The 14,823-nt window shown below is 43.4% G+C and overlaps 1 protein-coding gene across 3 annotated transcripts; it reads left to right on the top strand.

Annotated features, from left to right (window-relative positions):
• Positions 1 to 1,597: 1,597 nt before the first annotated feature.
• cited1 (Cbp/p300-interacting transactivator, with Glu/Asp-rich carboxy-terminal domain, 1) lies at positions 1,598 to 14,570 on the top strand. 3 transcript variants are annotated; one of them, XM_073474815.1, is made up of 2 exons: positions 1,598 to 1,648; positions 8,916 to 14,570. In XM_073474815.1, exon 2 carries the CDS (start codon positions 8,929 to 8,931, stop codon positions 9,502 to 9,504), a length of 576 nt encoding a protein of 191 aa, XP_073330916.1. In that variant the 5' UTR covers positions 1,598 to 1,648; positions 8,916 to 8,928; the 3' UTR covers positions 9,505 to 14,570. The 3 variants fall into 3 exon arrangements, with proteins under 3 accessions (XP_073330916.1, XP_073330914.1, XP_073330915.1); XM_073474813.1 differs by lacking the exon at positions 1,598 to 1,648 and adding an exon at positions 3,105 to 3,237; XM_073474814.1 differs by lacking the exon at positions 1,598 to 1,648 and adding an exon at positions 4,624 to 4,656.
• The last annotated feature ends 253 nt before the right edge of the window (positions 14,571 to 14,823 follow it).

A 14,823-nucleotide genomic window follows, 5' to 3' on the forward strand; every position in this document is an offset into this window, starting at 1 on the left:
TAAAGAGTTTGCCAGTTGTACTAAGAATTTGCATAAGTTTTGTAAAGCCTGTTTAAAATTTGGGAAACTTTCCAAAAACACTTAAAACAGTTGTTGTTCCTGAGTTTTGGCCTCTCTGAAATATGAAAAACAGTTTTATCACTTATTCATCCGAATCAACAAAAGTCCCATCTCCCCTCGCCGCCAGTTTGACCAACATGCTATAATTATTTGTCAGCTAAGATGGAAATCACAGACGGTTTGTTTGATTTGCATAACATCCAACCCCCCCCCCCTCAGTCCCCACCCAGGGGAACAAAGCGGCGGGGGGCCCTCCGTCTATACGTCCTCCTCCTCATCAACATGTGAAGTGTCCGCGGTCAATGGCGGAGGGGATTTACTCTCACAATAAAGACAGATGCCACCTTTTATCTGCTTAACGGAAGAGAGGCCGAGCGCGTGGCACTTGACCACCGCCGACGCATGCTGCTGGCGCGTAACGACGTCCTCGTTCCACAGACTATTGAGATGAATGGTGACGAGCCGTGAATGGACTTGTTCTTTTTTGAGCGGGACGTGGGGGGAGGGACGGAGGAGGTCTTTTTTTTAGGGTGAATTGGTGGAGGTTCCCCCAACGACGCTTCGGGTGCTAAAAAAAAAAGGGGGGAAAATCTCCCAAACAGCTTTTGTTGGTCCCTTATGAATTAAATTGGCTAAATCAAAGCCAGTTTGACAAAGTTTTAAACATTTAAACAGTCCAACAGACCGATCCAGTGACCACAGCCAGTCTGTGACCACATCTGATACCTGATACTCAGCAGAAAGTAGATTTAAACTTTCCCTTTTCCTCCAATAACACTGGAGCAGGTTGGTCTGGTGTCAAAAATGAATAATATAAGATTGATTACAGAAAGAAAACTGATTTGTCGCCAAAGAGAATAAAAAAAGTTTTAAATTTGTGTTTATTTATTACATTTATTGTCCTTTTGTCCTTGTTTTGTCTTTTAAATTTGTCTTCACATATAAATAAGCAGGAAGGAAACGTTAACGTTGCTGCTGACGTTAGCTAGTTAGCTAACCCGAAGTGACCAGTTATACCGAATAAACGTACAATACAATTTAAAAAATGACAAAAAAGGGAACATTAATCTCGCCGCAGCGTTTGAAGTGATGATTATAGAGAGACTGAACTGTGAGTGAAGCAAAAGTCAGCGACGCTAACGATCAAGGTTTTTCCGTCTGTTTTAATAATCATCTTTCTGCTCAGGAGTCATTTCGTCTTTCAAAGACAATAAATCAAATGTTTATGAGATAAAGGTCGCACGCAAATTACGATCAAACATTATTTCTGACGTTCCAACTGACATCATGAATCCCTCGGCACATATTCATCAGTGTCTAATCACAAGCAGAACAAAACGAGAACATGTAGTTATGCAAATCATTCACAGACCACCTCTCCCTCTCTCTCTCTCCCTCTCTCCCTCTCTCTCTCTGGGTGAGTGACACAGACAAAGACAAAGTGGTCTGAAATGGTCCATTTGATTCCTGATGGTGTTTGAGCAACATCTGCCCGGCAGAGCGGCGGCCGCCAAACTCCGGAGGCTGGATTTCGACCCGGACTCGGAGCTGGAAAAGATCCCTTTTCTCTCCGGAACGAGAATCACAGGTGCAACTGATAAAACACATGATGGCTGAGTTTTATTAGCTGCTTCGGTTTCAGGGTCCTGGTGCTGCGCAAAGTCGTGACTTACGGGGGACACTTGAAGAGAACGAAGCCATTGTTAGTGTTACGAGTCAAAGCTGTTCTGTTCCAGCTATGACGAGGTTACGTAAAAGCTCTTTTTCCACACGAATTCATCATCGGAGTGAAGTGTTATTGATGCCGCAGCCCCACTGGCCAGACAGACTGTTGATCCTGGACGGTTCTGCAGAACCCTTGATTATCTTCAGGCATTTATGGAAGCTCGTGCCATTTTTAAAAGTAATTTATTCCCTCAGTATTTACGGCTCGATCCAAGTTATGTCACACCACCCATAACGTGTCACTTAATTTGGTGTTGTGCACCAGTTTAAAACCAACCGTACTCACGTGTCCTTTGTGGTTTAAAGGTGCAGTACTGACCACCTGTCAATTCATACTCAAAACAAGTAGGGGGCAGCAATTGCTGGAGGAACCCGAGCCTCCGGGAGGAGCGCCAGGCTTTGGAGCCAGTTTTCGTAGCGGCCAAATCGTGTAACTACATCGTCACGTGACGCACTTTTTGCGTAAGCTAACATTGTAAAAGAAGCAGCTATAAAACGGTGGATACATTCTTCAACCCCCGCGAAATGACTCGTTTCACCGTCATAATCTGAGCCATTCGGTCCAAAAGTAATTTGGAAAGTCTGGAAGAGCTGCGTTATTAAATCATTTTAGCTCTGTTTCAGTTAGCCGGGTGCTAAACCAGAAGTTAGATCCTAATGAACGAGGCCCGGCCTCCAAAGTTGTATCCAGGTTTTGACGTAACGTCCTTGGAGTAACCGCTAACTGCGACTAACTGTAGCTGCCATTAGCTTGTTAGCTCACTTAGCCGTGCAGCTAGTGGTCCGGACTGGGAGAAGTGTTGTGTTGGAGTTTACACCACTTGCATAGGAGCTTTAGTTCAGGGCTAGCTGGTTAGCATGCTTATACACATATGCATATGTGTGTGTTTGTGTGTGTGTGTGTGTGTGTGTGTGTGTGTGTGTGTTCTCCCCTACTTAGGATACATAATCTTTTTTCCTCCTTTAATTTTTATGTTGTTTACATTTTCATTTTAATAGTTGTGTGTGTATTTCATTGTGTTGTTTTATTTTTTAACTTAAAATGCGTCTGTATCAATAACTTCTTCTGTATCCATCCAAGTTTGCCTTCATCTCTTTGTCTCCGCCCACATAAGTTCACCTCCACCAATAAGATTCATCCATTTGATCCAGATCCTTTTTGAAAGTCCAGCTCCTGGTTTTTTGGATGGCAGCCTGCCCTAACACACACTCACACACACACACACTCACAGGGCTGGCCAGAGAGAGAGAGAGAGAGAGAGCGAGCGAGGAACAAAATGCTTTCCCTCCAGTCAGGAGCTCATTGAGGAGCTGACAGAGTCTCAACACACTTCATCTGAGCGGACTTCAGCCTCTGCTCAGCGGCTGTGACACCACAACAAACATCCGGACTTCATCTTAAATCCTCCTTCGTTTCTCTGTTTCTGCTGCAGCACAGGGCTCCTCTCACAGGTCGGTGTGTGTCTGTCACTTCCCCTCTGCTCTGTGCACTGACAGGACTTGTTGTCAGTGTGTTAATGTGCTCTGGTGAAAGTTTTTCCTCTCACTCTCTGTTTACATAACATGTGAAATGAGGTCAAGCTTCTCCGCCTGGAGCTGCAGAGTTTCTCTGGTGAAGCTCGTGTGTGTGATGAAGGATTTTCTCTTTGGTTTGAGCCTTTTAACACACACCTGGTGTTTATCTCTACGGCAGGAGGGGCCGCTGTTATCACAGGAGACGGAAAACTGATTGAAATGATGTTTAATCGAGAAAAAAAAATCAGTTTATTTCTGATTTTAGTTGATTTTTTGGTTGATTCTTGCTTCATTTCACCCCTTAAATCAACAAATGTAATACAAGATAATTATTTTCCTCTTTTTTCATGTATTTTCCATCAAAATCAGCAAAATTTAACACAAAATGTTGGTGATCAGAAGTCAAACCTGTCAGTTTCCCCCTTAAATTGGCTTCTCATTAGCAGACTTCAATCTGGAGTTGGAGGCAATTAAAACAAGTGGTGTGTGCGTCATACTGGGACAGCATATGTTGTGTGTGTGTGTGTGTGAAAGCGACACAGACTGACTGACATTTCAATTTGCTCGTCGCGCTTTAATTGTGTAATTGAAACCTCTTGCTGGTGGTGTGTGTGTGTGTGTGTGTGTGTTTGCTGAAACTGTAATATTCATCTTTAATGTGTTATTATTGTATTTGTTCGACATTGTTTCATTTTATGGACTATTCATCTTTATTATTTCTAAATATATTGATATTTACCTACAGTACAGTGTGTGTAAAGTGGTTTATTATCAGTTTAAGGTGAATTTATTGTGTTTTTCTGATATTATTTCACCTTTTTTCACCAAATAGTCTCCCAGCAAGAGCTGCTCTCGATAGTTTTAGCACTTTAAAGGAAAAGGGTTAACCCAGAAGTGAAAAGTCAGGCGTTATGTTCTCACCCTCATGCTGATGGAAAGTCAAAACAGCGCTGAAACGTTCTCCTGAGCAACTGAAGTAGATGGAAACTTGTTTTAAAACATAACTCTTTTGGGTGAACTGTCCCTTTTAAGGACTTCTAGTCCTTTGTCAGCTGCTGTTTTCAGTATGAAGACTGAATCTTCCTGGCTTCACGGATTTGTTACATTTGTACATTTCCTACTAATCGTATCAACATTTCTGAGGTGACGTCCTTCAGTTTGCATGTCTGAGCTGAGTGTCTCATGTCGGAGGACGAGGAGGACGAGGAGGGGGAGGTGATGGCCTGACAGCTGCCAAACTGGATATTTATCACCGAGACAAAAACATGATGTTTTCCCGACGCTTATCAAGTGTTTTTGTGCCTGAACCAGATCTTAATCACAGCGATGCAACAACAGGAAACTGTTGACTGAAAGGTGAATTTTAGAAACAAATCCACTACACGAACAGTTTTAATCAAGCTGTGGTTTGCAGAAACTTACAAAGCAACGTTTATTCTGGTGATCAGGTTGTTTTCATCGTGTTTCTACAGCGTTCCTGTGGGGGGATGAAGACAGTCGATTGTTTTGTCTCAGGTGGTCGAATGCTGATGTTTTGGTTTGGCGCCGAACCCAAAGCATCAGCATTCGACCACCTGAGACTCAACAATCGACTGTCTTTTCTCAGAAATCACTTTAATTTTTGTTTTTTTCCTTTTAAATGTCAGAAGAAATGGACAAAAAGCCTAATAACGTCTGCAAATTGCTTGTTTTGTGTCTGACCAACAGTTCAAAACCTCTAAGAATTCATTTTACAACGTTATAAAAGTGAAATAGCAGCGAATCCTCATGTTTAAGAAGCTGGAACCAGAGATTTTTTTAGTGTTTTTGCCTGATAAATATCTTTATCAGTCCATTTATAGCTCTCTCATCTTGATTCAACTATATTTGTACTCAAAATACAGAGTTTGAAGTCCTTTTTTAAACTTCTTTCTCACTGTACTGTTCCAAAACAACTGATTACTCAGATGCACAGACTCATACTGGGGATAATCAATCACTGAAGTCTGCCCCTCCAGCCTCTTCTCAATTATGAGTCGTACCCCTAATATTTCCAACATATCCACACGGAGACTAGTTATGTATCCCTCGTTCGTCCCTGTCGGAGCTACCAATCTGGCAGCGCGAGCAGACTTTCACTGCTCATAATTAAAATAAATGCAGACCGGTCCGCGGCCAAGACAGCAGCCGAGACTGCTAATGAAATCATTTACAGGGAAACTGAGCCGGGGCCGATTTCACAATCTCGTAAAAAAGTGTTGGAAGAACACAATGAGTCAGGTCAGCTGTGAACAGGAAAAAACATTGGCGCTCCTCCAGCGCTCTCTCACAGCATCCTTCCTCACTCCGCTGAACCGTCCCGCCGCTCGGCTGCGAACGCTTTGGATGTTTTTTGACTCGGGTCCATCTTCGTTTCAGACGCAGGCGGGAGGTTTAGGTTCGTGTTGTTATGAGCGAGTCTGGAGCCACTTTTTGACTTCCTCCGGGGGCGTTTTAAACGTCTCCTGAGTGCTTTAACGTGTCAAATTTAATCAATTAAAAGCCTAAAAATTAACAGCTGGAACACTTCATTTTGTTGGTGAGGGAATAACCAGCGTAAACAAGCATTTAGACGTCCTGAAGCGAGGCGAGGGTTGTGGTTTTGTCAGCCGTTGTACAATCACAGCCTTGGCTCTTAAAATCACTCCCACCACGAATATGAAACAGCGATACCCATAATTCCTGACGTGTGACATCAGTAAACCCTGTTTAAACCACATGAGACTAAACAGACAGTTCGGATTTCATTTATAAAGGAAAACTCACCGAACATTCAGAGATTCTCATCAAAATAGCTGAAAAACGTTCTCGGTGTTGTGTTATCACATCACAGAAGCAGGGAATTTAGCAGTTTATCTACCAAAATCAGACTTTTTTAAGTCCTTTGAGGAATTTGAACGTGACTTTCTATCAGTTTGTAGTAATTTACATGTATTAATCACAGTTTTAATGGCTAAAGTTGTTTAGCGCTGCTGGACGGTGGACATGCAGGTTCTCAAGTGCCTTGTCTCTGCTAATAGAGAGCGACAGTAGCTAACCGCATTCGCTAACGGAAACTAACGACCGACTTCCAGCACAACACAGAAAACTCAAGAAAATACACAACAACGGCAGTTTTAAGGCATTTTAAGGCAGAATTGTTACATATCATATCTTTAAAGGTTTTTTCTGTCGCTTAATGCACCTTTTAAAATGTAAAATTGTAAAAATTGTTCCTTTTATAGCCGTTTTTAAAAAAGCCTGCGTGCAGTTTTTTTGGATTTGTTTGTGCCTCCTCGACTCAATGTGCTGGAAAGCTGTTGTGCAGAGACACCATGTGCAGCCTGGCCCTGACAGTAATCAGTCAATGAATAATGAACACACACACACACACACACACACACACACTCACACACACGGACCTGCCACTGACAGCTGTTTGGTATCTTTGTGTCTGTGTTAACTCTATCAGTCGAGTGCAGCTGCATGCCTGCCTGTAGCAATTATGTCCTCGCTAAATAAGAGCCAGCGCTGGGAGGAGGGGGAGTGTGAGTGTGTGTGTGTGTGTGTGTGTGTGTGTGTGTGTGTGTGTGTGTGTTGAGAGTATCGGCACATATTATTAAGCGATTAGCTTACTCAAAGGATGGCCGCATGATGTGTGTGTTTCCGTGTGTGTGTGTTTTCAGGCGCACATGCTGTTTGAACTGTGTGTAATATAAACCAGCTCGGGGACTTTAACATGAGCCTCTATAGGAGTCACACACACACACACACACACATACACACTCTCACCCTTTTTACCTCCACACACATCTTTTCTCAGTGTGTCACGCTTCACACACACACACACACACGCAGTCAGACATATGCTCTGTTCTCAGGGTCCATACGTATTTATCCCGCCATGTGACCCGATCGCTCTTTAAGATCCTCAAAGGCTCTGTTGTGTTGTGAACTCCATTCACACACAGCAGACCTATAAACACTCACTAACCCCGGCGGTGCCCACAGGCCTTCCCCCCGCAGCCTTTTCATGGTTAATTTGCTGCTCAATAGGTCAGGAGGAAAAGCAGACATCAAGCGAACGCACAGTCTAAAACACAGCGAGTCATGCGGCCGTCCAGGCACCAGGCACATCGGCTCGTTGTGTTTCCCAGACAGACCCGACTTCACTGATTTACCGGATCATAAGAACTGGAGTAAAGCCGCTGTTAAGTCAACAGCACCATTGTTGTTGTGGGTTTTTTTCACAGGCCGCTCGTAAGCTGTTTTTCTTTCTGAGATATGAACCTTGAAATGTGCCGCGTAAAACATTCACCCAACAGCTAAGCTAGCAAAGTTTATCATTAGCGGTAGCCTAGCTTTGTTTTACATCTCAAAACAGTTTCTACAGTCAAGCTAAAAGTTAAAGAAACATATGACAATGTGCTTATTTGCAGAGAGTTAGACGAGGAAACATACTACTTTCATGTGCGGGAGGTGATTAGCGTAGCCTAGCATTAAAAAACGGATAGCTAGCGTTAGCTCATCAAGCTGAATATTGTTGATTGACATTGTGATCACATTAATGCAGAAGTTAAGTTAGCATTAGCTGAGAGCTCAATTGGAAAAAAAACTTTTAGCACAATTTTTAGTTGTTATTTCTTTAAGTTGACTTAAAACAGTCTGTGCAGCTGAGTAAATCTGAATCATGCTTGTTAAAGTTTTTATTTTTGCTACTTCTCAAACATGTAGCTTGTAAAATGTCTTTCACACGTCACTAGTATCTAACCTTGGACTATATGAACCTTGAAATGTGCGTGTAAAACATTCACCAAACAGCAAAGCTAGCAAAGTTTATCATTAGCGGTAGCCTGGCTTTGTTTTTCATCTCAAATCAGTTTCTACAGTAGAGACAGAAGTTAGACAAAACAGTTCAAAGTTATTGACCTCAGTATCAGCATCAGTTATTGTCTAAGCTAAGCTAATCACCTCCTGGCTTTTACTTGCTTTCCCTTCAGCTTGACATGAAGCTTGCTATCATTCCTTTCTGTTCAATGCTTGTTGAAGACTTTGATCAAGTCTGGACAAATTCATGTAACCCAGTTACCAAACAACAGGAACAATGAGCAGATATTACACTCCAGTAACTCCAGACAGACGGACAGATTGCCTTTATGTAACATCTACTCAGAGTGGAAACGTCCACATGTGAACACAGGTGCAGACAAAATGAATCAATTCACACCTGCGTGTGATGTTTCCATCTGGAGCTGCTCTCAAAACTGGCAGCACTTCAAACTGACACTCGTTCCAGTTTGAAATGTCGCACGAAGATGCTAATAACTTCATGCACATAGAAGATATTCAGAGGTTTGTACACTTTACAGAGAGAGAGAAGGATCCCTAATGGTGTCTGACAATGTTTGCTTCACAAAAACATTTTCATTTCCTGCTGTCTGAAGTCTCTCTGCATGTCTGGATCGCACCGAACCATCTGAGATTCTTTATCTCGTCTGTAATGACATCTACCCTACATGATGTCACCAGCCATCAGAGCGGGCCTCTGCTGAGCCAACAAGCTTATCTCATGTCCTGGTTTCATGACATTACATAACACCTCCCTTCTCTTCCTTCAGGGTTTTCCTGGTGATGACCTCACTGCTGTTCCCTGGCAACGCCCACGCTGCGATGAAGGACCTCTCCTCCTCCTCCTCTCCTCTCAGCTCCCTGCTCCACTACCCGTCCTCCAAAACCTCCGTCGTGCCGTTCTCCCCGTCCGCCGGTGCCGCCTCCTCGCCCGGGTCATCTCTGACGGCGGCCCCTCTCTCCAAACCTCAGCCCTTCTGCCTCCAGACGGGGCCTCACCTCATCGCCAGCATGCAGCTGCAGAAGCTCAACTCGCACTACCAGAACCTCGCCGGCGCTTCTGCTGGACACCCGGCGCCCGGCGGTGCTCAAAGGGGCTTCGGCACCTCGCCTCTGGGAACGGGAAACCAGCTCCTGGGGCCCTCCGGAGGCCTCGGCGGAGGCGGGATGGGTGTCGGCATCAGCATGGGGAACCAAAGCTCCGGCGCAGGCGGGATTATCGACTTTGACCCCGTGGACGAGGAGGTTCTCATGTCGCTGGTGGTGGAGTTGGGTTTGGACCGAGCTAACGAGCTGCCCGAGCTCTGGCTGGGTCAGAACGAGTTCGACTTCATGTCAGACGTGCCGGCCGGATGCTGATGTTACACTAAAAGAAAAAACTTTTGAGATGCAGCAGAATCGATCGACGGAGTTTCTCTCTTTCCTCTCTTTCTTGCTCGAGGAAACGGAGGAGACACTGAGTGATAAAGAGAAAGAAATCCTGTTTTTGTTTTGATTTCGTTCTCTCCACGACCCAACAGACGGATACCGAGAAAAAGACAGCTTGCTTTTGTTTTTTTAACGGAGCTGTGCTCTCGCAGAACGACAGCAAACTGTTTTTTCGTTCCGCTCAATCAGTTGGTTTTTTACTTTCCTCGCTGGCTGAAACCAACCTGGTGGGATTAAGAGATCTTTTGTTTTTGCTTCTTGACTTTTTATGTTTCCTTTCAAGACGAGCGTGAGCAGGACAGAAACGAGGAGTCATAGAGATTCTGTCGGTGATTAACACAGGATGGGTCGGAGACGTTTCGAGCCTTTCTGGAACAAAACAGCAAAGATAACACACCCGTTGGACTTTCGATCAACGCTTGAGGAAAATGGAAATGGGAAACAAGACTTTATGGGAGCTTCGTGGAGGATGACAAACACTACGTTTCCTGTTTTCCTAATGGACAATATTAGACTCTGGTCTCACGGGAAAGAGGCTTCTGTCTCTCGGCTTCACAAAGAACTTGATTGTGAGAACTGGTTATCTCAATGTACTTCTTTTTCTTCCTCTCTTTCTTTTTTTTGTGTGTGTTTGAATTAAGTTCAACCAGTCGTATTCATACAACATGTTATTTAAGACAGTGGCTGATACCCATCAGGACTTCTGGACAAGGACTTCTTCTGTAGCGCGTCAATAACCGGTTCTCTGAACATACTGAATTAGATCAAGGGATGGGGAATCTTTCGGAGCATGGGACCTGAATGGAGTAAATTGTTTTCTCGATCCGGAGCCACAGCCTCATTAAAGCGGTCGAGGACCTTTCTGGTCATGTGAGGCGCCGCTACATGTACATGTTTTGTTTTTACTGGCCTGCGTGTCAATGATCCTGGAGAACACTTCCCTCCAACGCTGAGGATACAAGGTCCTGTCAACATTGTGAGGACACAACCCGAATGTCAAGAGCAGATAAATTCACGTGCCCTCCGACGCTTGTTTTTCCTGTTTTACCACTCTGGTGTTTATGTCACAACAGTTCGTTAAGCCCTGACAGACACGTCTCTGTCCTGATAAGGAAGCATTGTCTGCTGTTGTCTGTTTGAAGCCACAGTTTGAACACCTCGCGGGGCAGCGTTTGAGCTGAACACACAATCTGGTCAGCGCAGACTTTAGTTTTGTTTCCATCAGAGCAAAGTGAGCTAAACCTTTCAGACTTTACATAAAGGCTACTGCTGCTTTCAGCTAACACATTAGCATCATTAACTACAAGCTTCTGTTCATTCTTACTGCTTAAATGTCTCTTGAAGGCAAACAGGGGGAAAACAGGGAGGAGCTTCAAAATACATTCTTGTTTTGCTAACGATCACCATCTGCTACACATTTTAATTTGGCTACTCCGACATTAGCATTAGCTTGAACCAACCACGATGTTTGTTTACAATGACGTCCAGGTAGAAAACCCATGTGTCGTGTGTAGCTAACATGCAATTTAATTTTCTTTATGTCAAAGTGTATATACATCGATTTGATTTAAAATCCATGTTTGGTGCTTTAATATCTCATCACAAACAACACTTTAACTCATGTTAGCTAATTAAATAGCACCTAATTTAGGATACCTATTGAGCCACAGACTAAAGAGAAAGACCTCTTGAATTTGGGACACGTCCTGTGACGTTTCTGGTGACAGGACCGAGTGTTTTTAATGAGATCTTGGGCGAATTTCCAGTTGCGTTTGTGGTGACAACTATGGGCGTATTTAACAAGACCTCGGGACGTCTCCATACAAGATCTTTTTCCAACCGTAACCAAATGGTTTTTGTGCCTAGACCTAACGATGCACTTGGAAATTGGTCCTAAAGAAACATAAAGTTGCGACACATCGGTGGTTTTTGCAGAAACTTTTTGTACGTTGCCAACTTTTATTCTGGCGACTGGGTGAAAACTGAACCATGTCTATGAGAATTAAAATCTTCTTTTTGGACTAATACAAACTGAGCAACACGTTACAATAATATTTTTATTGCGTTGGCTGTTGCAGCACAATTATCTGCCTTATCTGAATATCCTCTAGTGGACCTTGGCCATGCTGCCAGATGCTGAAGCCAGATTTTGGCTCCCAAATGATCTCACTCTCTGTGATTGAGCTGAGAAAAATGAACAGTTACAGTTTATAGCGTTAACTCTCCAACTACCAAGGTTTGTTTTGTGCTTCCTGGGTTGGGGGGTTAAGCTGACACCCACCTATAGGAGCTGTACCTGATGGATGCAGGTAGCATGAGGGCGGTGACCTATATCTGTTGTGGTAAGACAAGATGGAGGAGCTCAGACAAAGGCCTTTCACCTCAACCCGGTGTGTCTGTCATCTGGCCATTGTGGACTCTCCTCCTGGACCACACAGTAGAAACAACACACCTGTACGGCCTATATATATATATACACCTGCACAACTCACCTGTATGTGCTTTCAGACACACACACACAATGAAACCAAACTACGTGCAGGCGCACAAAGGCGCACACAGGAGCGCGGGGATGGTGTTACAGCAGGGAAACGGGAGTCGCTGCCATGAAACAGGCACTTGTTCAGCCGCACACACACACTGCGCAGGGCATCGGGGTTGTTTGTGTGTGTGAGAGTCTGAAAATCCTCGTTAATTTATGAAGATATCGACAGGTCAGCTTACACACACACACACACACACACGTCGGCCTAAAACCAGATTTCGGTGTTCGTTAGAGTCTCAGTTACAGTCAACGAGCAGCAATTTCCTTTTCTTTCTTTAATGAAACCTGAGAAGTGATGAATGAGATCCCGATGAAGGATTAATTCGACAGAATTCCCTTCTTTACGAGGGATTTTCTGGATATTTCAGCCGGTTTATTGACACAGAAAGAAATAAAGATGCTTCTCATGTCTCCCCAAATCCGACAGACAGACACTCTGATTCTCCTCTTCCTCCGTCTCGCCTCAAAGTGGGTCAGAATAACATTCTTCAGATCGGAGACGGCCTCGTGTTTGTTTCCATCTGCCCGACATTGTTTTAAAGACCTTTCTTGTGTGTGTGTGTGTGTGTGTGTGTGTGTGTGTGTGTGTGTGTGTGTGTGCGTGCGGTGTTTTGCGGTCCGGCCTTAATCCCAGCTGATTGAATGTTATTTTTTGCTTTGTGAAGCGGAGAGACCTCCTCCCCCGAGGAGTCGCCCACAGTCGAAAGCTTTCATTTCCTCTTCTCCTCGACGCCTGATACGACAGATTAACCTTTTGAACTTAAATACACCTCACAGATATTTGGTTTCTAATCAAACACTCAAAATCCACGTGCAATATTCCTCATTTTGGTTTCAGTCTGCTTGGAGAACATCACTCATGCATCTTAATTACAGCTAAAAAAGGCAAGTTCAGGTGTAATTGGGCTTTTCAGTGATGGATCGTAAAGCACCAAACCTTTCGTTTTGATTGTTTTAGCTCAAACTGCTGATCCCCTCCGACCTCAACACAGATGATTTCCTTTCTTTACTGCATCCATCAGCTTCAGGTTGTTCCACTGCTCCATCAGAGTCGTATTTCCATCAAGAAGTAACGCAGTTGTGAGCCGGGAAGGTTCAATTAGTCGACTGACATAAAAAAAAGGTGAAAAATTGATTAATTATTTTGATTTCAAGAAAAAAAAAGCAAAAATTGGCTGTTTTAAGAATCTCGAATGAGAGTTATTGAGTTCAGTAAATTAAATATCTTTAATATCGACATTTTTGCAGCTGTCATCGATATGAATTTGTGTCAGTTCAATCCAGACCGTTCTAAAACTGTTCCTGAAGGTGGGAGGATGGTTGTTTTTTGCAGGACTGTTATAATGAGCAACGTTTCCACCCAATGTACCCAGAACTTTTACTCCCAATAACTACTTTTAAAGGAAATAAAAAGTCTCTTCAGACGTCCTTGTCTTCGTTTCCAAACGAGCGAATTAGGCAAATTTCTCCGCTGACATTTGGAAAAGTGATTTAAAAATGATCTTCTTTCTTCTGTAACTTAACGTTGACGTGACGAAGCATAAAGGACAAAAACAAACTGTGGGTTTTTAAAAACGGTGGCGAGTACTTGACTAAATCGGAAATGTTAAGCGCTGCCCCAAAGTCCCTGGACTTTTGGAAAGAACAGGGACTTTCTGGGGGTTAAAACAATAGTTCGTCCTGAAGTTCCTGCGGTGGAAACGCCTCCTCTGACTGCATTAGTTTGAGCTCAACCTACCTAACAAGCTGCCTACTGAGCGAACGCTGACTCGCTGTCTTGTCGAGAGTTTACTAGTTGATGAGATCAATTAATAAGCTAAGTAGCAGGTTAGCTTAGCTTAGCACGAAGAGTGAAAACAGGCCACCCCAGGTCTGTTTTAAAGTCACAGTTTTACGGATGGTTTTGGGAAGTTGCTCCCGTTTTCACAAAATCCTTTCTTTACTCAGACTGACACTTGGGTTTTTCTTCCTTCGTGGTGCCTGAAACGGATGAAGCAGGATTCACAGTTTCCATGTGACGGCGGTGATTTGTTGCCCTCGGGGGCCTCGGGGTCGTGAAAAATGTTCCAACACCATCGCGGCCTGTGAAATCCTTCCGACACAGCTGGTGATATATCTGTTAGAGGTCTCCGTTACGAGGTTTCCTCTCCACACTGCTGTCAGGTCTGCTGGTGAAACTGAAGCAGACTCTGCACTGATTTATCTCTTGTTTTCATATTCACTTTCAGACTCAAGTCTTTTATTTTGTTGCAGTTTCTGTCTTTTTTGTTCCTCGTGGTTGAATGAATATTATTCAAAGATGATTTTTTTAAAAGCACTTTTTGCTCACCGGCTCTCACTTGTACATCTATATGAATATGTAAATGACTGAAATCATATTGAAGAAAAAAAAAATGCTTGTATTTTTGTTACGGCGCTGAGTTTGGAGGAAAAATAAAGAAATGGAAACTGAGCTGGAGTGAATGTTTGTCATTGAAACAGACTTTAACCAAATTATCAGACACACGTTCCACCATGATGATGTCGTTACCAGCTGAGGTTTAATATAATATTATATTTATGCTAATACACATTTTTATCATCTTTTTGTCTAATATAAAAGTTGCAAATTTCAATATATTATGTAATATTATGAGCTATGTGAGCTGTAGAGTGACAGTTTGACCAGGAGTCTGTAACTTGTCAGTAAAGTTTTAAACGAGGCC

The sequence above is a fragment of the Pagrus major genome, chromosome 10 (assembly GCF_040436345.1).
Source record: "Pagrus major chromosome 10, Pma_NU_1.0".
Taxonomy (NCBI): Eukaryota; Metazoa; Chordata; class Actinopteri; order Spariformes; family Sparidae; genus Pagrus; species Pagrus major.

Bases quoted from the DNA above. Each gene is read 5' to 3' on its own strand.
- cited1 (XM_073474815.1), top strand. From the start codon at position 8,929: ATGACCTCACTGCTGTTCCCTGGCAACGCCCACGCTGCGATGAAGGAC.